The following is a 25,418-nucleotide window of genomic DNA, read 5'->3' on the forward strand; positions in this document are numbered from 1 at the left end:
CCCATAAGCCGGCTTCCAGCTGCCTAAACATGGCCCGGCTTCCGGGCACTCCGGTGGCGTGACATATATACACTGCATACTGTCAGAGCGCCATAAAGCTGGCTTCCTTCTGCAGCAGGTGGGAAAAGCTGGCTTTTTGCTGGCCCAAAAAGGAGCGCCTGTTTGCTGCTCTTTTTCTGGCAAGCAAAATGGTGAGGTTGCTGTGGCCCCAACCCATCTTTGGAAGGGGCGGTTTGAAGCTGCCTCTTTGGGGTGGTCTGTTTTGCCTTTTAGTTGGAAAGCATTAAAATAATAATAATAATAATAATAATTTATTAATAATAATAGTGTGAGGTCAGGAAATGCTAATCCTCTATTTCTAGCAGTAATATATCTAACTCACTTAAGGAACCTGTGCCTTTTTTATTACCAATTAAGTGCTTAATTATCACTTGCCATTTTTAACATTTAGATAGAGGCGAGGTCAAAGGGATATTTTGAAGTAGAAAAAGCAAATGAGGGATCAAAAACATGTTAACTGTAGCAATTCACTCTAATAAGGTTTCAACAACAACAAGTTTATTGATTAGTCAACTGACCATATCAACAATAAAATACAAAACATCAAAATACATACAAGGATAAAACTGAGTCACTCCTTGGACTCATATAAAATTAACTAAAAAGGTAAAACACATAAAATTAGATAAAACACATAAAAGTTAAATAAACGCAAATCTAATAAAATAAGGATAGGGTATATAATAAAACAAACACACTAAGACTGGGAGAGTGGGAGAAACCAATGGGAGTATTTAAATAAACTCATCACCATGGCATGGAACCCCATTTTGTATAATAAACTGATCTCTCAGGTGAGCAGCATTTATAATAAATTTAACGGTACAGTGCACTAAATGTAAATTCTCTCCAGAAAGAAAATGGTACAATTTAACTATAGGATCCCAATCAGTCATTCGTACCAAAAATGGTTGTAGAAAATGGGATCTCACCTTGTCATAAATACAACAGTCAAATAGGATATGTACAGTATCCTCAACGGCTGAGGCACCACAGATACACACCTTAATAAGGGAACATTTAGTGGTTGCCAAGATTTTATTTTTCTTGCCATCCACAAAGTAACTCAGCTATGATTGCATGGGACAAGTTGCATGGTATCTCTCACTATTTTCTCAGCCTGAAGTGGGCATGATTTGTCAAACGGTATCACCACCCCTCTGGACTTATTTGAATCACCAGTCATATATTGAGCATTAAATATGAATTGTGGAAGAATGGAATCTGTCTCATTCTTATGGGTCTCTTGCTGAAATACAATAATGGGCATTAGTTTTTTTATGTATTTGGTAACACATGCACATTTGATGGAATATCTAGACCCTTAACACTGAAGGAGACAATTCTAATTCCATCCAGGGAGAGAATACAAGGATTATGAAAGGATAATTACCAAAAAGGATTGCAGTCTGTGTGGTAAACACCCACACTGTATGCATCCATCCATTTGCCATTCCACAGATAGAGCAGTTGAAGGACAGGCATCATTACTCATGATGAAGGAAACTTACAACTATATCAAGGGGGTATGAATCTCAATTAACATCCATAAGAGGTAAAAGGGGGATGGGTAATGGAGCATATAGGAGCAAGATGGATTAAAGCAAAAGAAAAGTGGAGACAGTGTAAATGGATTATTCTGTTAACAACATATGCATTTTAGATATGGCAGTCACGAAAGTCTCTGCATGCATGATAATTCACTTGAAAAAAGAACCCCATTTATACATCACTCCTGCTTATTGTAGAATTATCACGAAGGGCTTAAAGTTGTGTCTTTTTTCTCAGCATCTCCAGGGAAAGGTCTTGGAATACTTGTATATTGTGGTTTTGATAGGTTAGATCAGAGATATTAACGGTTTTGTCAGTACCTGAGCCTTCTTTGGGTAATGAGCAAAGCAGAGATAATTTCTCTAGGCAAGATATTTGATATATTTTTATATGTATTTTATTACTGATGTATGTGTTAGTGGACTGTAATCCCGCCTCAATCCATCTGGGAGAGGAGGGAAAATATTATTATTATTATTATTATTATTATTATTATTATTATTGGTTAAGATCAATAGATCTATGTATTCTTTCAACATCTGAGGGATTAAAATCCAGGTCTGGGCAGGTAGCTTTAATTCAGGTGAGTATAACAGGTGTGGAAACAACAGGCAGATTAGAACCTTGGCACTAGTCTATGGGAGTGAAGCCAGGAAATGGTGGGGGCTGCTCCCAGGAGTAAGTATATAAGAGGGAGGAGGTTTGAAAGTAGTTGATATTTATTGCACCCTGAGGGGTTCAGGCTAGTTAGGCTGCTGTGAGGGGCAGTTAGAAAGGGTTTTAGGTACCCAAGAAAGGAACAAAGAGTGTCCTTAATTAAATTGTTGTAGTGTCCTGCGGGAGACAGTGTTTGGTGACTAGTGGAGTCACAGGTAACCAGAAGGGTTATAAGATACAAATAAAGGTTCTGTGAGAACTTATGGCCTCGACAGACCGGCATCAAAGGCTGACATCAGGGCAGAGTGGGGATGTGGCGTCCACACGATGCATGTCCTAACTCCATCCTGTGCCGGCGTAACGCCGCACACACCACCACACACAGGCGGCGTTACAGCACTCCTCTGACACTGTGTCCAGATGATGCACCAAAAAAATGCTGCGCTGATGGTTTTGACACCCTTTCCATGGTGCAAAAGGTAGCCGCTTTTTGGTGCTCCTTTTTGTGCCACGGAAAGGCCAGATCAGGGCCACAGCATGTAGTTGCTGTGGCCCCTATCTGGCGCTGAAAGACGAGTCTGCACACCGCCCTTTAGAGGTGGTCTGTTCAGCACCTTAGTCTATAAGGAAACCTTATTTGTTTCTATAGAGAAACAAAACCAAGGTAAAGAAACTGTTAAACTGTGTAACTAATAAAGTATTTATACACTGTATCTATTTTGAACACTATCCACCAAAATAGATACTTTTACAGCCTGACTTGTAAATAAATTTATTACTTTGTTTCAACAAACAGTTGTTTGAAGTGATTTTAGGAACACATTAAAAAACTCTACCAACATTGAGAAAAGTCTTTTAGGTTTGGGACTTAGATAGTGGGTGTGTGGTTCCAAGCTGGGGGGAAAACTTGGAACCCAGAATGCTGCCATCTAAGGAGGTTATAGTGCAGGAGACACTTAAGAGAGTCCTGGGTTTGAGTCTCACAGTTAAGAATTGGTGGGATAGTGAACATCATCTTCACAGCAGGTCACCATGTTCTACATGCACCAAGAGTCCTCTTACGTGAATATTTAACAGTCTCCATTGATTTTCAAAGCCTTCAATCTTGTTGAAGAGATAATCATCTGCTTGTTCCAATTTCTGCAGTCTGTCTTCATGTGATATCCCTTGCTGAAGGGCTGCATGTGTGGTATCTTCAATATCATGTATGCATCTAGTGAGTGCAGTGAGTTTCAAGTACATAGGTTCCAGAGCAAGCGGCCATTCCTGAAGCCCTCTCACTAGATTTTTCAGTATTTTTTTCGAGGCAGTCCAAAAAGGGTAGGACTGGAGCTGTTAGCTGGTCACCTTTCACTCTTTTATTTCCCCTATTCATTCCTTGTGTCATGTCAACATCTCCTGGTGATCTTGCCTCTTCAAAGGGGAACTCGGGCTCCTTGATAGGTAGACAAAATCCCAAAAGTCTGATCCATGACCACAAGTCATTTTGTTCCTTGCATCAGACCATCAGACAAAATATCAATTGGCAAGATTGCTGCATATGTTCATTCCCAAATTTAATTTATTTGTTGGCATCCAGCTCCACTTCTTTTTATTATTATTATTATTATTATTAACCTTTATTTATGAAGCGCTGTAAATTTACACAGCGCTGTACATACGATCTTTTTAGTTAGACAGTTCCCTGCCCTCGGGCTTACAATCTAAAGAGACATGACACAGAAGGAGAAGGGAGTGGTGGAGGGAAAGGGTAAGAGGGTAAGATGTTTTACATGTCTACCTTGCTGAGAGGCTGGGCACTGTTATTTGGTTCATTTTTTTCTACCACATAATTTCCACTGACCCTAACAATCTAGCTAATTGCATTTTGCATGCATCTTTGAGTGCTCCCCTAAACTTCACAGGTAATCAAAAAACAAAGGAAAACTGCTCTTTTTGATAACCAGATCCTACTTGATATTTACTCTGTTTTGACAGGAAGGCTGACTAAGGGGACATCACCAAATCTGTTTGGAGGTAGATCTTTTCCTTTATAGGTCAGGTTAAGACTATTTTAATGTAGCAGTCAGCCATTTTCCTTGTAAGTGGGTTGACTTGATCTACCCCCTTGAATGACCTATGTGAGATGTCAGCCAGTAGTTCTGATCTATAAGTTTTCTTTAACAAATCATGTAGAGGTTATGTCATTGTGTATCTATTTCCTGTAATGTTCGAAAGAAACAGGCATCATATAGAGAATTTTTATGCTTGTGATATAACCAAGCACTGAATCATTTATGGATCATATCCAATAATATTTTAACCTTACCATTGACTCCAAAAGATTTATGGCAGGTTTAAGCTGGATTTATAAAATTTATATTTATTAAGAAATTATTAAAGAAAAACTTTAACTTCTGATGAATCATTTTTTTTCATTGCATTATATTCCATTAAGTGTTTTCCCCCCCTTTAAATAGAACATTCTTGGTTAACATGCCATGTTAGCCTATAAATATGCCTGTTTTAAACAGCTTGCTACTGCTTAAAACAGTGGCTAAAGGAACTGTGAACATCAGAGCAATTGGCTTTAGATTTATGGCATCTCATAATTCAGAAAAGATTTGATATGACAGTCAACAGAAAACGAATTATGATCAGCGTCAAAGACATTCATTTTTCCTTTTAACAGAGAATACCCCAGTTTTGGCTGACTCCATTTCCTTTTTGTTTTGCATTCCCTATTGAGACTACTATGTTGAACTGGGATTGAAAGTTTGAGAAAGGGGTTTCTTAGAAAACCACAAATTCTCCTGGTGTTTGACTTCTTTCTCACATTTCAGAAACAAGTATTTTGGGAATCCAAATAATTTGCGTATGACAAGGTAGTGATTTAAGAGCATAGCATTAGCAAATAAAGCAGTAAATACTCTGCTACACTTATCAACAGCAAGGATTAACACTTGCCCCTTTCAGAAGCTGACCATTACAACAAACGGATGGTCATTTAATTGCACAGGTATTTTTAATATGTGACATATTTCCCAGACTAGCAATTATGAAGAAAGCTCAAGTGACAAGATACTCCTTAATTCACACAGGTGACAATACTGGAGTTGAAATGACTTCAACTATATTGGTTACAGCTATTAGAGCTTCAGTGCCACATAGGCTATGGATCCAGGTATCAAATAATCTGTCTGCAGGCAGATGACACCCATCCTCAACCCGTCCACTGGAAGAGAATCCATAGAATCATAGAGTTGGAAGAGACCGCAAGGGCCATCCAGTCCAACCCCCTGCAATGCAGGAAATCCAAATCAAAGCATCCCCGACAGATGGCCATCCAGCCTCTGTTTGAAGACCTCCAAGGAGGGAGACTCCACTACACTCCGAGGAAGTGTGTTCCACTGTCGAACAGCCCTTACTGTCAAGAAGTTCCTCCTAATGTTGAGGTGGAATCTCTTTTCCTGCAGCTTGCATCCATTGCTCCAGGTCGTGTTCTCTGGAGCAGCAGAAAACAAGCTTGCTCCCTCCTCAATATGACATCCCTTCAAATATTTAAACAGGGCTATCATATCACCTCTTAACCTTCTTTTCTCCAGGCTAAACATACCCAGCTCCCTAAGGCGTTCCTCATAGGGCATGGTTTCCAGACCCTTCACCATTTTAGTCGCCCTCCTTTGGACACGCTCCAGTTTCTCAATGTCCTTTTTTAATTGTGGTGCCCAGAACTGGACACAGTATTCCAGGTGGGGCCTGACTAAGGCAGAATATAGTGGCACTATTACTTCCCTTGATCTAGACACTATACTTTTATTGATGCAGCCTAAAATAGCATTGGCCTTGTTAGCTGCCGCATCGCACTGTTGACTCATGTTCAACTTGTAGTCTACTTGGACTCCTAGATCCCTTTCACATGTTGTCTCCTTAAGCCAAGTGTCCCCAATCCTATATCTGTGCATTTCTTTTTTCCTCCCTAAGTGCAGTACCTTACATTTCTCCCTGTTGAAGTTCATTTTGTTAGCTGTGGCCCAGCTTTCTAGTCTATTCAGGTCATTTTGATCCTGTCCTCTGGAGTATTAGCTATTCCTCCTAATTTGGTGTCACCTGCAAATTTGATAAATATGCCCCCAATTCTGTCATCCAAGTCATTGATAAAGATGTTGAACAGTACTGGTGTGTGTTTATCACTTTGACCTGAAGATGATGCAGTGGCTGATGGATTCCCTGCTGTTCTTGTCCAGAATGCCTCAGCCACTAATAAGGTCCTTGAATGGGACCCCCTATATAGGAAAGCAGGTATATGTTTGTTTCCTCCCCCAATGGATCTAAATAATATCCAAATCACTCCCCCAAAGACTGAGAAGTATGAAAACAATTCACTTACCAAAAATAATATCTCATTCTGGCGTGACTTTCATGTAGAAACCCACATATATAGCTCAAGCTAAGGGAGGAAAGACTGGCTAGGGAATGCTTATGGTATATTGTTCCCCAGGCAGGGCAGGACATATATGTCTTCGTCATGCCTCTGTGCTAGGGCATCATACCCCATGGCTGGCCAGCCATTCAATCTCCTGTTTAGCTGGCCATTCCTGCTGTTTTCAGGGAGTCTGCACTAGGCACAGGGCTCCCTACAAGAAAGATGCACCACCAGACACTGAAGATGGAGAGGTCTTGCTGCTTCCTTTCCACAACAGGGAAAGGGGAGCTTCTGCTAAGTTGGAAGCCCATGATTCTCAGTTGCTTTAACTGATAAATAAAATTGAGACAGTTTCATCTACTGTTTACAGTAATCATATCGTTAAGTATGTTAGACCATACTTTTTTGGTTCCACAATTCCAATCTCAGGTATTTGAACATCATGAAATTATTATAGATGAAACTGGAATGAATAAGCCCATTAAGTAGTACAGACAACCCTCCACATTTGTAGGGTTTTAGGGGCACAGGATCCCCATGAAAGTAGAAAAACCACAAATATCTCCAAGCTGTCCAAGCCTTGTCTCTTAATATCTAATGCCAGCCTCCCACTTCTGCCTTTGCAAAGAATGGGCACAAGCATCTTCGAGACCTTTCTGGGGTTCTTGTGCTCTTTTATTCCAAAAGCAGAAGTGAATGGCTGGCAGGCGGCCACCCCCTTTACCTTTGCAACAAGGAAGGAGAACTGAAAGGTACTTCCCTTTGCTCCTTCCAAAGGCAGAATCTGATGACTGTGATGCTCCCCTGCCTCCAGATAGCATAGCTATTGCTTCTTTTGCCTTTGGAAAAAACAATGGGACTGTCTGTTCATTTGCAACCTCTTGGAACCTGATCTTGGGCGATTGGTCTGGATGATTTTCCAGGAAGCCTGCTTTGATTTGGGGCAGGGAGTGAGAGAGCACATACAACCACTTCTGCATGGCTCAAGCCAGGAGGAGTTTGCTGGATTGATTTCAGACGATCTGCTCTCCCCCACCCACTTGGTGACCTTTTATTGAGTGGTCATTTTGTCTGGTTTTTCTGGGAGCCCAGGCAGCTGGGAGAGGCGCAAGGGAGTACATTGTCCAGAAGCAACGTGGCAAACTCCTCCCAGCATGAGCCGTGCTGAAGTGACTGTAGGTCCTTTACAACCATCCTCATTTTCCTCCTTCCATCTCCACCAAGCTGGGCAAGCCTCCCCCTTCCAATAATAAAACTATACATGAGACAGCCCTTAAAATATATAAGACAACTCTATGGAAAATAAATGACTCTAGAGCTTTGATGGAGGCCTACAGTATAGTGTTGTATCTTGGCTTCATTTGATATTCAAGGCATGTAGGGTCACTGAAGTAAAATGTAACACTCATCAGTATGTGATCAGTTACTTCTTAATTTTTGAACTGTCTTTAAAGATAGCCCATGGTAAAGTAGGGTACATCAGATAAGTAAATATGATTGAGAGACAGAGAATGGCACAGTCTGGAAAACATTACTGTTATGGAACCTCAGCTCAGTGCCTATAAAATTGTCTTTCCTGAAATGCATTTCTTTATTTACATAGTGTGTCATTGCCTTGTTCCTTTGTGGTGATTAAGAGAAGAATAAATGCAGAGCAGGTTGGACTCTATAGATTTCAAAGTCAAATAGCAAGCATTAAGACCAGAATTTTTGTACAGTGCCTTTCTCTTCTTGCCATCAAATTTTTCAGTGGGTGTGTGTGCAATAATAAAAGGCAGGAAAGGCATTTCTTATATGATATTATTTTGGTTCTTACCAACATAATACTTTATTGCCATATGCATATATGTCTGTCTATATCACACACTGTTCCACTTTCTGTTCTTAAGAAACTGATTTTTTAAAAGTTTGTTTGCTTTTCTAGATTTTAAGGAGACTAAATCTACCCTTTGTGGCACACTACAGTTCATAGTTCCACTCAGCACACCTGCATTTACTCTAAACCTAGTAGCTTGATGAATTGATAAGATAAGCTGGCCACATGCTTTCTCTAAAAATAAAGGAATGCTACATATTTCTTCCTAAAGGTTAAAAAGTATTTCTCAGGGCTCTTGAATTACCATATTCTGATACCAAGGGAAAATAAAACCTCAGCTTAGAGTCTTGTTTGTACTTAGAGGGCTTTCCGGACAGGAAGGCAATCTTGATGCAATGCAGTAAGCCACAATACCAGTGGGGCATTACAGGTGAAAAGCACACAGCTGTACCCTGTACCACAATGTATTACAACTGTACAGTGGAATATTTCCTGAACAGAAATAGGGCTTGGTTAACTTTGTTTCCCAAGAGTAGATCACATTAAAATGTTATAAAATCATGATTTCCTGCATTTGAATTCTTGTGGTTTCTCAACTGGTTCCAGTATTACAATGGGGGTTTTATGGCTTCTATTAGTTGAAGATGTATAGAATCCTCCTTCTCAAGTCATCTAAAAGCAGGGAGATATGTAAAAAGAGAAGTATTTTTTCCTGAAATATGACTTCTCTAGCATTTCAGCTGTATAACTAAACATCTATGATTTCTTTTATAGAACTTAATATGTGTTCAAGTGTTAATAGAAGGAGTGAGAATATATTGTACTACTTTTGAAGACATCTTAGTGTATTTACTTGGAAATAAAGTACAGGATAATTTTTCTTCTGCTTTCATTTTATTTTTTATGGAAACAAAGAAAATAGATTCAAGGCATTCTGTCATATTACACCCAGTTACACCCATATTACACCCTTGCAACTTTGCAACTCAGTATACCTGTGGCAATACTCCAAAGGGTTGTTGCATCTGAACAATTGGATTGGTATCCACAGAAGCTCATGCTAAAACAAATCAGTTTCAAGGGGGCTGCTTGATTACTTCATCCCCCCTCCACTTTCTATTTTATAATTATTTGTGAATACCTTCCTTGAATTACATTGTAGAAATAATGCAGTTTGACACCACTTTGACCATCATGGCTTCATCCTACAGACTCCTGGGATTTATAGTTTTGTGAGGCACCAGCACTCTTTGGCAAAGAAAGTTGAAGGCCTTGTAAAACTACAAATCTTGTGATTCCATAGGATGACGTTGCAGCACTTAAAGTGATGTCAAACTGCATCATTTCTACACTGTAGAAGCACCCTCTGACTGCTACTTGCTTTCCAGGTTCTTGGATGGAAGTACACAAAACAACTGATAGATTTTTAAAGCAGGACTAGTAGGCCCAGGCAGGCCTTTCTTTGGACAGAAGGTGACCAGGCAGTTAAGCAGCTGGGGCAAAGAGATGATGTACAGCACAAAAAAGAAGTTGAAATAGGGCAAGAGAGGGAGGAGGAGACAACAGCAGGGTGTGTGTACCTTCAAGCCACCCGTTGACTTATGGCAACCCCATGAATTTCATAGGATTTTCTTAGGCAAGAAATACTCAGAGATGGTTTTACCAGTTCCTTCCTCTGAAATAGAACCTACAGAACCAGTATGCATTGGTGGTCTCCCATCCAAGCACTGACCAGTGCTGACCTTGTTTAGGTTCCAAGATCAGAGGATTTGGTACCTTTAGGATATTTAGGACACATGGCTGGCAGATGGTGGGAGGGAGGAGGAAACATGAGCCAAGATGGAGGAGCAGCCACGGTCAGAGAGTTAGAACTGTTACTGACTTCTACAAGTCTAAATTTAATCCAATTCTGCCAACAGATGAAAAAATGCAGTTGTTGGTTGATGACCCTGTCTAGTAAATGGGGATGACACTGGAAAATGAGACAAGAAAGGTTCTCCATCAGTTTTAAGCTGAAGTATTTTGTGTGTTTTTTTATGTACACTTTTCAATTAACCTTACCTTGGTGTCTTAGGAGATACCATTGTCATCTGCTGAGTTGTATCACATTTGTAATTAGAGGAAAGTAATCCATTTATGTGATTAATTTAACATGGAACTCTCTGTTTTGATCCCAGATTTTGTTCCAAGAAGTTAATGTTAGGACCTGCAATAAGAATTTGTCTTACGTTAGGCAAGGCTTTCTCTCTCTTTTTTTTTTTTCACTGAACCTCCAGACCTGCACATTAAGGATTAGAGAGTGAAGCTTTCAGATTAGAGGCCCAACTTCCAGGCAGTCATGGTCTTGGGCATCTCTAATTTTACAAATTAATCACTGACTACGAGGTATGTTAAGATCTAGCTTTTGTGCTTATCCATAGCATTTTCCTCAACCACACTGATTTGCCTCAAGTGATGCTCAGATGGCACATTCACTTGAGAGAAATACAGTGGAAAATTTTTAAAAGGAGAAGAGGGGATTTCTCTGGGGACATTTCTCAGACGATCAACTTATGAAATATAGATATTAACAAAATCTTTGTGCGCATGGATACATATAAATTTTTAATGGAGAATTAATTATACAAATAAGAAGAACATTCCAGTACCGTGACAAATGTCCTTCTCTTATATACTGTATTTTATTCTGTGTCATCAGTAAAAAAATTATTGGTCACACCTACACAGCTAGATAGGCTTCTTGTATAATGTGTGTGCTTTGTTGTAAAGTAATATTTTTCTGACATAGACATCCTTAGAGAAAACTGTTAAGAAATAAGAAATTTAAACTTCTAAAGTAAACATATAGGGTGTGGTCCAGCAGACCTAATATGTTGAAACCTCCCCAGTTTCAGTTGAATGTTTAAGTACATACATAACCTTGTCTGTTAAATCAATGAAGTTTAAATGCAGTTAGCTTCAGTAGGACTGAGATTTAGAGTTAACTCTCTCTATATATGTGTGTGTGTGGGTGTGTGTGCGCACGCGCGCGCAAACACATACACACATACATATAGTAAAACAAAGTTAAGGTAGCCAGTTAAAGTGAAATTCATAACCAATTTTGGTTTAGAATTCATTTATTCAGAACAAGAAACACTGCTATTTCAGCAGTTGGTAATATGTAGACAGCTGCTGGTAGCTTTTGCTTCCAAGTAGTTACTCAAAGGTGTTGTTTTTATGAGGAGCTAGATACCAACAATACAGCTTCTAAATTTGCCACTGCTGTGTTCATTATAAATGGTTTGCTTTCTACTAATTTCACAATTGTTAACAACTGTTAAGATTGTGTTCTGATCTTTAATTATACAAATGTTCATTAGTATGGTACTTGGATGTTCATCTTCTATTATAATTTCAGAAATTAAAGTATCTTTGGAGTCAAGAGGGATGTTCCAAAGGTGGCAATATTCTTATATGGATAATACTGTTTTCTTTTTTTCTTTTGTGAATATTGATATTCTGCTTGTTAACCCTCACAAGGTTTCAGAGCAGCTTACAAAAGGATTTAAAACATATTAAATTAGCATAGCAGTATAAAATTATTCTAAACACAGAATCAAAAGGTATCTTTTGGGATAGAAAAGTGAGAGGCAGGTGGAGAATATTCCTGACTGAGATAGTTTGCCTCTGCTTCTACTTGAGTAAACAAAAAATTTCACCAGTGAACCTAACAGATCAGATAGAGAGATACTGGATCAGCAAGAAAAGAGGCCATTCTGTCATCCCTGCACTAGCACACAGTTACTATCCTCAGGCTACCCACCTTAGAATTGATTTCATCTCTTCTTAGCTTTTAGTAGCAACTCAGTTCTCTTCACAGATTGCCATTGAAACTGGTTTAGCTCATCTTGAACAAGAGAAGCTCAAGCCATCACCCCTTTTGCCTTGCTGTTTCACTATCTGTGTGCCACTGACTCCAGATTTTTTTTTTGCTGGTATTTTATGGAAGACCCAGAGTGTAGAGTGGTGTTTTGTTTTGTGTATCTCTGTGTGTGTGTGTGTGTGTGTGAGAGAGAGAGAGAGAGAGAGAGAGAGTGTATGTATGTTCTAACAGCATTCTGTCAGTGCCCCTTTCTTAAACTTTTATGTTAGCAGTGGAAGGAGCAATATCCCTGGAGATAACCATTATTTGAAATGTAGGTAAAGTATTAATCATGTTTTTCAAGACAAAAGGAATACAATTTTATTTCACTTATGGGACACTTTCTAGCTCAACTAATATCCTCACTTCCCCTGCCATGAGTCATTTTGTGGAATATACTTGATATCCAAGTTTCAAACTATTATTTTTGGCAGCTGCTACTGCACAAAGCATTCATCTTCCTTTAAATTTCCCAAGCTGGGCCATTAGTAATACCCTGTATCCACCCACAAGAACAAATGATGTGATATGGTTAGAAATATACAGTTGAAATAAGTTTAAATTCCCAAATCTAGTACTCAAAGCTCTCTTCCACTGTGAACCCTATGGGTTTCAATGGGACTTTCTCCCTTGCTCGCCTTTGTATATCAGGTTATCAATCTCCTTTTAATATTTCACATTATGAAGTTTGCTATTTTAGCATTTTGGTGACTCGCGAAATCCTTAAGGAGGTCACTGAAGAATGAATGTGCAGTTTTTATTTTATAACATACACTCTATTTCCACTGCATTCTACATATTTGCTGACATAAAGAGCTTTCATGTCTTAAATGCCTTAGCATGAAGTATTGTGTACAAAGAAATCTGCTTTCTGTTGCTGCCTTGTTTTTTAAAAAATATGTTTTAAAGGCTTTCCTATTTAAACAGCTAAATAGAAAATCCTCCAAATAATTATTTGCCTTCCTGGTGTGTATAATAAAATTGGCCTAATGCTGGTCTTATGAGTAGTTAATTATGGTTTAGTCTGTTTGACTCCTAAATAGCCTACATACTGAAAATTCAAGATCCTTCATTTTGTTTATTTCAGTACTAGTAGCACATATTAATGGCATTTGAAGAGGGTTACGATGGATATTTGCCCTTCCCGTGGGTGTGGTGTGTCATATTTTATAATATGTCTTGCTGAATATCATGGCAGTGGAGGGAGGGAGAGTGAGTTGTGGAGTATGGTATCCTCGACATACTGACCACATACCACAATTATTTTTGTTCTTGGATGAGCAATGGTGATACTTCCTTAATGGATGCTTAGATACAGCAGTAGTCACGATGAGGGTTAACAAGCCAATGCTGAATCTAGATAAGAACAAACTTTTGATGGTTCTTAGAGGTGGGATATCCTGTCCTGGACTGGGTCAGTCTTCCTGAAAAAAAGAGTCTAAGTAGATAATTAGCTACTCACTGTAATAACTCCTGATCTCTAACAGATGTACAATGGGAAATGCTACTTTCTGTCTCCAAATTTTATTTGTACATGAAAAATTATATCAAAAATTTCAGTTACTTAAAGTGTTAGGAAAATGCTTTCTGGATATGATTGTGTCATTCAACTTTTGTAGAGTTTGCAACTACTTAACATCTATTTTCCTTGTATATTTGTATAGTAATTTGGATGACTTGTATATTGTTTTTAGTAGTTGGTTGCAATATATACAGATGATAGTTAAGTGGATAAAAGCCTTTATTAATATCAAATGGATTAATATTAAAATTCTGGAAGAAATATTTAAGAGTGTGACTGAAGAGATGACAGCAAGTACAATCATTTACTATTTCCCATTTTTTTAAAAAGCAACAATGTAGCAGTTATAAATAATATTATAAATACATGGGGGGGGGGGGTTCAGTTTGTTTGGAAAGGGCATGCAACTAAAGTTTGTTTTGTGAATATTACAGATTCCGTGCAGCTTGGAATACTGGGATGAACTCCAGAAAGCATTTGTTGCTTTCAGAGAATTCAGCCTATCAGAAAGCAAAGTTTGTGAGCTTTCACTGCCTACTATCAACCTAATTACAGACCAGAAAGAGCTTGTAGCTTCAGATCTTTGGAGGATTGTCCTAAATAGCAATCAGAACTCAGGGGATGACCAAAGGTAATCAGACTTTGAGGTATTTAATGAGAGAGATAATTCTGTTATGGGGTCACAGAGGTAGATTGCCAAAACGGAATCATTCACTCTCCCCACAAAATATTTTTATGTTGTGTTCAAACTTACTCATTATCTAATCTGGCACATGCAGTGAGGAAGAATACATCATACTTAAAACATTGCTGGTAAATATCCAGCCTAATTTTGTGTTTTTGTTTTGCTTCTTTTTCTTTTTTTTTCTAATAATCTGAGGAGTCTCTCCCCTAACCGGCTTTATTGTCACAACAACACTTTGAGATAGGTTAGGTTAAGAGATAGTGAATAGCATAGAGTAATCTAGTGCTTTCAAAGCACAGTAGGGACTTGGAACCTGATTCTAAAGGTTTAATCTATTACTTGAACCACTATACTGCTTTTAGTTCTTAGGTTGAACACAGAAGCACCAGATGAGTTCTGTGCTTTTTGGCCTGTTGTCTCTCATGGGACCAGCAAGGCTTTGAAGAGTACTGAGTATGTTTCCTGATGACTTGTTTGAGTGAACATACAGCTGAAGATACAGATAGCTGTTGTTGTTGTGGTTACATATCCTGCCTTTCTCCCAGTATAGGAGTCTAGATATACGGATTCCCTTGCTTCACCAAAAAACAAAAATCATAAATTAGTAGAATAGACAGCATAGTTCTTGGCTGTGTTTTGCCTGTGCATATAATATACTAGAGTCTAGAAATTAGAAAATGGGTAACAAATCAATAAAAAATTGAGCATCTGGTTTCCATTGATCATATCAGGTTGAAATGATCTCTTCATGTTAATTGCGAAGGAATGCATTTTCATCACTGAGAAGTTAAGCATTTTAGACAAGGTTAATTCCTATGAATCTGGGACTGTCACAAAATTACCTTTGTGGTTAGCTTAGGATCACAGAAACATGAACTCTTTGGGAAATGGATGTAAAACTTGTGGAGTTCAATTTACTTTTTTTCATCAAAGCATTTAGCAATGTAGTCAAAATTGGTGCTGTGTGTTCATTTGGGACTTGCCACTCTGACTAATATTTTATTTAAAAGTATTTTCTAGAAAAGTTTTTGTCAGTGACAACACTGACAGTATGTGGAGAGTTAATGTCTATTGCAATTGTCAAAACAATAAGACTCCAAGGGTACTTTCAGGTATTAAGAGATTACACTGGATATTAAGGGGGATCAGAAGGGCATATAATTTTATTCCTTAAACAGCAGTACCTATGCTGCATAGTTGAGCTGTTAATGGTCCCCAGCATTTCACATAAATCCCTTTCTGTGTTGTTATTCTTCTGTTCTTTGTATAGTATTGGCCTCCCAATTGTTCTTATTCTTGTTAGTCCGAATATAAATATATATTACTGTACATGAAGGCAATAACCTTTTGAATTTATTAAACTTAAATGCCCAGAGGTAACCTATCGTCTACAATTCATTTATGTATCTATCTCTCCGTCAGGTATCAGTGGTGGCTACATTAAACCCTTTGATATGTAGCTCTCCATAGCTCCCAGTTGCCACCTCTGCTTTAACCACTGCTTTTTACCTATTTTTCCTACCTTTACCATATTTGCAATTAGAAAAGCAGTGAAAGAGCCCCTACAATCAGGAAGCCCTATGAAATGCTCTGGCACCCACTTGCTCCTGAAATTGTTGCTACATTTATTGCCAAATTTCAATAGTAGAAGTGGCACCAGCAACATAATAAATGGTTGTACAGTGTATTCTAGGAGATCTGGGGCTGTCATATCCCCTGCAAGCCTTGGGGACATTTCCTGTTCCTGAAATACACAGAGAGAGAGAGAGAGCTCTCATGATGTTAGTCTGTATAGTATTTCCAGCACAATCTTATACATGTCTTCTCAGAGGCCTCAAGGAAAGGGTGTAGGACTGCAGTATTAGAAACTGGGATGTGTTTAAACTTGTTTGTTGGTATCATCAATTATTACTGGGAGACAGGGCAATAGGATATTACGTTAATTATGAAATTACAGCTTTAGAATTTTGTTTTAAAATTTAAACCGTGCCACATTTAAATTGTTTTCTTTCTTAATGATTGGCTGTCCAGTAGTATTCACTGCATGCAAAAATGTGAAGAAGAGCATCATCTGAGAAAAGAATGTCATTTCTTTGCATTTAGATTTATAAATGCTGTACTGTATTTCATTCGTTGCTGAAATTAATGCAATGAAATTATGTTTAACTGTTGTTGATTTCTCAAACACTTCCTGTTCTAACAGCTAGCACTAGCATTTTAGAATACTATTTAATCTATTCTCTTTAATTAAAAGGGGTAAATGAGTTGAAATAACAATCATGCAAGGTCTGCTTAAAGGTAATGTGTGCACAAGTTGTTGCAGTTAGCTAAAAAACAAGTTGGTAATTTCTGGGAGGGGGGTGCCCAAAATCAACAGTACAAATGGCCAAATACCTCGATTAAGTACTAGGATATGTTGAAGCAATGCTCTCAACTATATTTTCCTCTTCAGCACCGAAAGCGAAACAGGCTCCCAAAGTGCTTGTGACCAGCTTGTAACTCCTACTGCACTAGCAGCCTGCACCAGGGTGGATTCATGCTTTACCCCTTGGTTTGTGCCTTCCCTTGGAGTTTCAATCCAGTTTGCTCATTTGGAACTCCACCTTTGCCATCATCTGGATCAGTTGGGCACAGGTATGTATCTTGCAGTCATGAGGGGAAGCCTATAACTGTTTCTTTTACTTTTATTCGTCATCGCCCCACCTGCTTTATATTTGCAGTTTCTTTGTTTCGAGAACCATATGCTCAGATAACTTACACCTACTTATCAGTAGCAGGAATGTGTACAAAAGAGTGTTTGGATTCAGTAACTGCAGAAGGTGCTGCATTTTCTAAGCCCTGACTAATGGTTGCAAGTGCCCCCTTCACTTTATTCTTAGCTATCCGATAAAGTAAATTCAGCTTTTTAGTTTTCCAAAAATAATGTACTACTTTTACATCCTTTGAGCAAAGAGATTCTAAAGAATACTCTAAGAATTGAGAACTTTGTTGTTATAAAAAGAAGGGAACAAGTCATCTGTTTTTGTTCAGTAGTATGTGCTGTTATGCTGATGTTGATTTTACTTGAAGAAATTTTGTTAGATTGTCTGATTTCAAATAATGCTTTCCAGGAAAGATGGACAAATATCTACTCTCTTTTTAAAAGTAGGGCTTTGTGCTGAAGTAGTTTGTTCTTTTTCAGATAACAAAATATGTGAATAACAATTTTTTCTAACATAAATATTATATCATCTTGAAAACAGTGACTTGACACTGTCTTTGGTTCTTCTGTGTCCCAGCTGATGAATCCAAGTCCACATTTGTGACATTATATTTTACAGACAATGAGAAAAGCAAAAGCAGCTTGGACCAAACACAGCTCATATTAGCATATGTAATTCTCTTTTCCAGAAAACACTATGCTAAGCTGCTGTTAATTATAATTGTTTTCTTTGCAAGTTTAATCACAGTGGGACAATTAAGTATACACAACTATGGGTATTGCAGACTGACTCTTAAGTCAACTTAATAACCATTTATTTCCAGGAATATGATTTTCCACAGATTAAAAATAATCTGTTGTTCTATAATTTGGGTAGTCATTTTCTTGAAATAATGTATCTGTCTGTATGTACCTTTAAATTACCTGTAGATGTATGACAACCCCATTAATTTCATAGGGTTTTCTTGGGCAAGGAATACTTAGAGGTGGTTTTGGCAGTTCCTTCCTCTGAAATATAGCTTACAGCACCTGGTATTTGTTGACAGTCTCCCATCTGGGTACTAAATAGAGCTGACCCTGCTTTGCTCTCATGATCAGATGCGATGTGGTGCCTTTAGATTATTTAAGCACACTAAAACAACATAAGCATGATCCTGCTTAGGCCTGAGATGGTTCTGTCTCATGATGCTTTTTTTAGAAATGCACATAATAATGGGATATATTTAAAACAGTTCTACTTTTCCATTTCCCTTGTGCATTTATTAGCTGTTGAGCCATACAGCCATTAACAATTTATTTTTCATCAGCATCCACATATGCTGCAGAACTAAACAGATGTTGCAGATGAGTTTATCCCCAATGTTCTCTTAGGCCTAATTTGCTCTCTGGCTTTTGCCTTCAAGTCAGAGATCTGTGATTTGGGTCTGGACTTTGTTGTTCAGTGGTGATGATTATTTTTACTCTTATTACCATAGCCATTATCATCAAGATTTACTGCAGTAATAGTCTGTTGATAGTTACTAATGGCTGTTGTATACTGCTAACTTCCTAGAATGCTAGGTTTTGTACAATACACACAATAGTTCTTTTTTTTTTTTTTTTTTTACTTTCCACTGTACCTTTTTTCTATCAAAGGGATGTATGTAAGATTCCTAGGTAGTCTCTAGTTTTGGCACTGATTAGACCCAGACCTGTTTGAGTACAATAAGATTGCTACTTCTTGTAACTTTATGACAGGAATAAGCAATGTGTTGACCCTCACAAATATTGGACTACGCCTCCCGCAATACTCTGTCTTTGGCCATGCTGCCTGCACTTTATAGGTTTTATAATCTAAAACACTTGGAAAGCAACAGCTTGCTTATCCCTGCTTTAGACTGTTTCCTGGGTCCTATGCTTAAATGCATATACCCAAAGACAAAAACGCATAAGCTCTGAAAAAACAAACTGGGCTCAACCTGGTGGGTACGAACTTTTAAACATAGATGATTAACATTTGATTTGTGACTTAGAACAAAATAAATGATAAAATAAATTATATGAGTGCTTACAGATAAACATGTCCTTGACAGAACAGATAAAATGTTTTTAATTTTTAGCAAATAGATTTGAATTCTGAATGTATTAAAATTATAGACTTCATTTTAATTTCAAATGTGGCTATGTTGGTTTCAAGAGAGGATTTGCCTGTAATATTAACTACTACATTAAGCTCATCAAATTTATCTATTGATATAATTATAATTTTTAGTATAAAATACATTGATCTGATCTAGAAAATGTGTGGTTTGTTCTGTCAGTTGGTACTGTGCTCATCAATAGATTCTTTTCCAGTTTATTTTATTTTGCATTATGGATCTTTTTTGTTTTGTTCTACAGGATCACCAAAATTCCTTCATCCATTTACTTCTGATAAAAATGTGCCATCTGAGCTAGAGTACTTGATAATTTCATTCAAAAAACCACATATCTATTTAAGGCAGTGGAGTGATGGATCAGTCTTCAAGGAAATCCAATTCTCTTCTAAGATTGACTGCAAACATTTGGAATATAGAAACCTTACAATGCAGGGTGTTGTAAAGCCATTTGGTGTGTTTGGTCAGGTTGCCATTTCTGGAAATTTAGTGGAAAAGTTATTGGATGCAAATGTGATGGTGGATCCAATATTTATCAGCTTTGGACAACATGCTGTTTACTCTCTACATAAAACTATTCAAGCATGGCAACAGGTAAGGCAAATAGCCAAATGTGAAATGAGAATGTCAGTCTATGTACTCTAATTCAAGATTTCTAAGAATGGGAAAGATTGTTAAGATGCAGGGAAAATATAGGGATAGACCAGCTGGCAACAAGTAGAACCATAGATGTTAATGAATATAAATTGGGAGAACAGGCAAATGCAATACATAGAATCAGTTTAAATATAATTTGGTTCTAAATGAGCAAGTTTCTGGCTTCTGTATTCACTCCTCTTCTTGTACATTTGCATTTAGCTGACACTACTACTTTAGTAGAAACCATAGTTTCTGAACCAGCAAGCTATTGTTTGCAATTTTTTTCCAGATCATAAGTACAAACTTTGATTTAACTATGGTTTGCAATTGCATTTTGGAGAGCAAGTGCAAACCATAGTTTTCTGCTTCAGATATAATAGTAATAAGTTTGTTTTGTTTCGGTATGAACTAACTAACTACCTCTGAGAATATGAGGAGAATGGATAGGTCATGGCTCCCCATGGTATGTCTCTGATTCTACAGGCCATTAAGTGGATCTCAAGAGTGGAAAGAGTGGAAACCCAGCCAGCATTTTCTGCTGATTCCATTTTCTGTTGCAGCCCCTGTTCCCCTTCCATCCAAGGACATCCCATGTGCCAATCCCAAAGAGCAAGAGTTTGTAGTTCTGTTACTGGCACATAGAACATGATTTCAAGTTCCATTGGCTGAATGGATTTTGGATGGATTTAATCCTGTGTACTAGAGATCAGAATCTGACCTAATGAATCATTGTATTTTTTTAACTTTTATTTATTTCAGTTCCATAAAGAATACTAAATCAACAACAACAAAATGTCAAAACAGGGTATGAATCAACAGAAAAACACATATAAGGGACGTTTAACAAACGTTTCAATTAGAGTGGTTATCTGGGGAACATTGTACAGTTAGGATGAACACAGAAGTTCACTGAGAGAGCCTTTCAATTTCAAGCAGAAAGTGTCTCCCCATAAATCAGCAGTTCATGAAAGTAGTTTGGGCAAATGTGAGGTAGCAATAACATAATAAGAGTTTACTAGTTCTCGTAAAAGGAGTGTGATTTCTTTTGTCCGTTACAAGAATTAATGGTATAGGAACATTTTCCAAGTAAACTTGTATTCCAAACTCTAGTCCACCATTGTTTCAGAGTTAAATCTTTTGTCTTCCAGCTGACTGCTATTTCAATTCTTTCAGCACCCAGAAAAAAGGCAATAAGGTTTCTATGTTTAAGAGCACTGTTTTCATTGGTATACAAATGGATTAAGAAAAGTGCAGGACAAAAATGCCTGGTTTGTTTGTTGAAAAGTGAGATCTGGTTTATGACTACTGCCAAAAAAGTTTTAACTTTAGGACATTCTATCCACATATAGAAACAGGAACCATTCTGTTTGCAGCCCCTCTAACACGATGGGACATTTTTTAGCTATTCTTCATATTTGGATGGTAATTAAATACCATCTGTGAGTCCTGATTAGAGTTTTGTCAAGGCCAACATAATACAGTAGGCCCTTGGTATGCGCTGGGGTTTGGTTCCAGGACAACCCGTGGATACCAAAATCATGGTTTCGCAAGTCCCATTAAATAGAGTGGCATAGTAAAATAGTGTCCCTTACATAAAATGGCAAAAGCAAGGTTTGCTTTTTGAAATTTATATTTTTGGGGAATATTTTCAAGCCATGGATGATTAAATCAAGGGATAAAGAATCTGTGGATATGGAGGGCCAACTGTATTTGAACCAAAGAAAGTGGTAGGTATTTCAATGGAATATAATTTAGAGTAGAATGAGTGAAATTCATAGATGATCTCATTAGTGGAAGTAGCCTGATTGCCCGTGGCGAATATTATGGAATAAATTGTTCCTTTCTCGGCCTGTCTTTTCTCTACTCTAGCTAAAAGGTGGAAATTCTTATTACTGAAGATGGAGTAATAAGCTTTTGTGTAGTCAAGTGAGGCCTGAATTTTCCTAACGTCTAAACCAACTAATTCTGATTTTTTTGGTGAAGTACTGTCAGAGTCACCTGAGTTTTTATGAATTTGAGATAGTCATGAAAGTCCTTGTATCAAGGATAACCTTATCAGATTTCCATGCTTTTTCCTAAGCGGTCCTTCCTGAATGAAGAGTCTACAGAGGACTGCTTTCAGTGTGTCTCAGAGGAGAGCCTCTGAAGTGGATGAGTTTTTGTTCTCCTGATAGAACAATTTAATAGTCTCTTGTATGTGCTTTTTGAATTTGTCTGCCAGGAGGATTGCATTAAATGCCCAGAATTTAGTTTTGGGCATTGTAGGACCGATTTTCCAAATTAGAGTGATGGCTGCATGATCGGAATAGATCATTGGTTCTATTGAAGCATCGTGTATGTTGTTAAGGAGACAATTTGAAGTGAAGAAGGAATCAATTCTAGAATATGCCTTGTGGGCATTAGAAAAGATAGTGTAGTCTATCATGCACAACTCTCCATGGATCATTTAGGTTGGCTTTTGTTGTTACATCTGATAAGGGGGAGTAGTGTCATCTGAGTTTCTTTGGGCAGTGGGACCTATCCAGGTAGTGGGTTCCTAATGAATCATTATAATATAAATCACTTCATATTTATAAGTTAATAAATCAATGCAGTATATAATGGACTACGAGGGGCAAGCTGCCTGTGAAAGTGGAAATGACCCCCTCTTTAGATACAGGTGATGGTGACGTTAGTTTTGGTAGCTGTTAATTTTGTCAGAAATAAACAATGTAGAGGTTTTAATCCTTTCCTTCATCTCCATGTCACAGATTGAAATCACCTTCCTCAAAGCTTCTATTTATACAGCTAGATGAGGGAGGGGCACTATCTCCATTACATTTGATGTCTGGCATGTGTTAGTTACATTTTCCCTTATTATCTAATTGAAGGTATTCACTACATAATGTATTATATTCTGTACATGCAAAAGTAATCACCCCAAATAATCAAGTATATTAACATTTTTGCAGTTTATTCAGAATGCCTTGAGTTATCCCCAACTATCCAGTCCCATAAGAAAAGTACTTCTCTTGACCAATCCAAATGCTTAAACAAAGTTCTGTGCATTAATTACCCATTGCAAACTACAATAGTAAAGCTAGAAAAGATAAAACATCTGTTTCATATCAGAGTTTCTTTTTTCAAGGCATTCCATGGTTTTCTTATTGTAAAAGGACGTTCATAAAACAAGAGCTAGTGTGATTTAAATCTTTACAGCTGGTTCAAATATCACTGTGAAAAAAGAGTCTTTGTAGCTCCAATTTCTGCTTTTTGTCATATTTTGAGCAATGTGCTTAACAGAAAACAAGCAAACAGAATTTTGGATGAGACCCATTATGTATGGACTGGTGGGGCAGCAACTACTGCAAAATGGCCTTCAGAAAGGTCTAGCGGTTTGTGAAGTTAAAAAGTCTCTCAGACAGCATATACATAAAAATAAAATGCAGTGTATAAATATTTAAATGTTTGAGACCACATCAGAGTGTGAATGACTGACTTGGACTGCAGGGTGCCTTAAAGGAATATTCTGAGTTGGAAACAACAAAACTGTATATTTGATTAAGTAGAGCCATATGTTACGTAGCAGACTATTCCTAACAGGTACATTCTGTGAATGATTGGGTCTGAATTATACATGGGGGTGGCAGTGTTCAAATGGCCCACAGGTGGATACGCTTCTGTAATTGTTGTCGTAATTTTCTTGTTTCCTCTCATGTCAGGAGTTCTTGCCACCATCTTCTGATGTGGTGGGTGGGTCTTGATTAAAACCTCACCCTAGTTTTTCAATTAGGGGACATCGGATGCAAAAGTGGATTCAGAACTGCTTATTAAGGTTAATTGTTAGCAACATGTTCCTTATGTGGCTTTCCTTCTGCCTCATATCAAATTATTAACTTCCCACTGCTAAGTGTTATTTAGTGTTTAGCCTTCACAATCAATACATTATGCTGCCAGACAAAATCAAGAGCTCCACCATTAGTCAAATTCTTCACATTTTCTAACCGAATATCAGAGACAAGTAATTTTGTACACAGTGTAAATGGGAGCTGACATATGAAGCATAAAGCAATTTGGCCTTGCACCTTTAGGTCAAGAGTTCAAGATTAACAGAAGCCTCTGTCAGTATTTGTTTCTCCCAATATGTGGGAGAATTTTTTTCTCAAATCATGATTGAAGTTTTAGAAGTAGATTAGGCTTAAAAGACATCATCATCCTCTTTGCTTTATAATTCTGGGTCACATGTTGAAATCCCAAAATGATGGATCTTTTTCTTGCAGGAGAGACTAATTTGCTTCTATAGGTAACTGTTTCGTAGTCCAAGATTTCAATCTTACAATGCCTATTTGCTTGATAATGTGTCTCACTTAACTCAGTGGGACTTACTCTTGTGTAAACCTGTATAAGGCTACACTGTTATATCTAGCAATGGAGAATATCTTCCAAAACATTGGTTATAGTCCAAACCTTTTTTAATATGTTTAATTCTAAGCACCTGTCTAATTCTCTAATTTAAATTGATTGAGCACAAACATTTTAAATGCTAGGCAGATCATGTTTAAGTGTTGGTAATAAAGCGTATGCCTTATTGAATACCAACCATTGAAGACAGTTCTAATATTCTTGAAAGTTTGTATTCTTTTGCCATAAAAACATTGGTCCCTCCCTTATGAAGTTTGAGCTGTAGTGATTTAATTTTCAAAAACTATTTAATTGTATAGCAATACTTCTCAAACTGATGTAATGGATTGGAAACTAGTTGTTGCTCCTTTTCAGTCTCAGGTTGCCAAGTCTCAGAATCTGGCTCTGAGTCTCTATGATCATTTCCAGGTTGAAGACAAGAGTGCAAATTCTCCAGGTTTTGTGGGCTTAGCTCCGAGCCAACGGGAAGGACTATATATAGATCTCCAGCTCAGCTATAAAATAGCAGCTTGCTACCATTTGCAATCGTTAATTGATTTGTTGCTGCAATTCGCAAAGCCTGTCCAGAGCAATGGTTCCCAACCTGGGGGTTGAGACCCCTTTGGGCGTTGAACAACCCTTTGACAGGGGTGGCCTAAGACCATCAGAAAACACATATTTCCGATGGTCTTAGGAACCGAGACACTCACACCCAGAGTCCCGCACTCCCCCTTCTCCTCCTCCTCCTTCTTTCCTCCTTACCTCAGCAGTCCAGAGAGAAGTGGCAACCTGTGGGTCAAATTCTTATTTTTATTTTTTTAAAAAAAAATAGTTTCCCTATAGGCTGAAAGTGTATACATTGCGCATATCAGATATTTACATTACAGTAGCAAAATTACAGTTATGAAGTAGCAGCAAAAATAATTTTATGGTTGGGGGTCACCACAACATGAGGAACTGTAT

General features: G+C 37.8%; 1 protein-coding gene across 3 annotated transcripts in view; it reads left to right on the plus strand.

The window, feature by feature from the left end:
* The window catches only part of VPS13B (vacuolar protein sorting 13 homolog B), a 472,964-nt gene that overhangs the window by 374,046 nt on the left and 73,500 nt on the right, over nt 1-25,418 (plus strand). For all 3 annotated transcript variants that reach the window (XM_089517705.1, XM_089517703.1, XM_089517704.1), the window contains exons 40-42: nt 14,350-14,546; nt 17,053-17,234; nt 19,681-20,030. In XM_089517705.1, coding sequence (XP_089373831.1) covers nt 14,350-14,546; nt 17,053-17,234; nt 19,681-20,030 — 729 coding nt within the window. The remainder of the gene's footprint in view (nt 1-14,349; nt 14,547-17,052; nt 17,235-19,680; nt 20,031-25,418) is intronic.

Source organism: Sceloporus occidentalis, unplaced genomic scaffold, assembly GCF_023333645.1.
Source record: "Sceloporus occidentalis isolate IW3139 unplaced genomic scaffold, rSceOcc1.0.p SCAF_3, whole genome shotgun sequence".
NCBI lineage: Eukaryota > Metazoa > Chordata > Lepidosauria > Squamata > Phrynosomatidae > Sceloporus > Sceloporus occidentalis.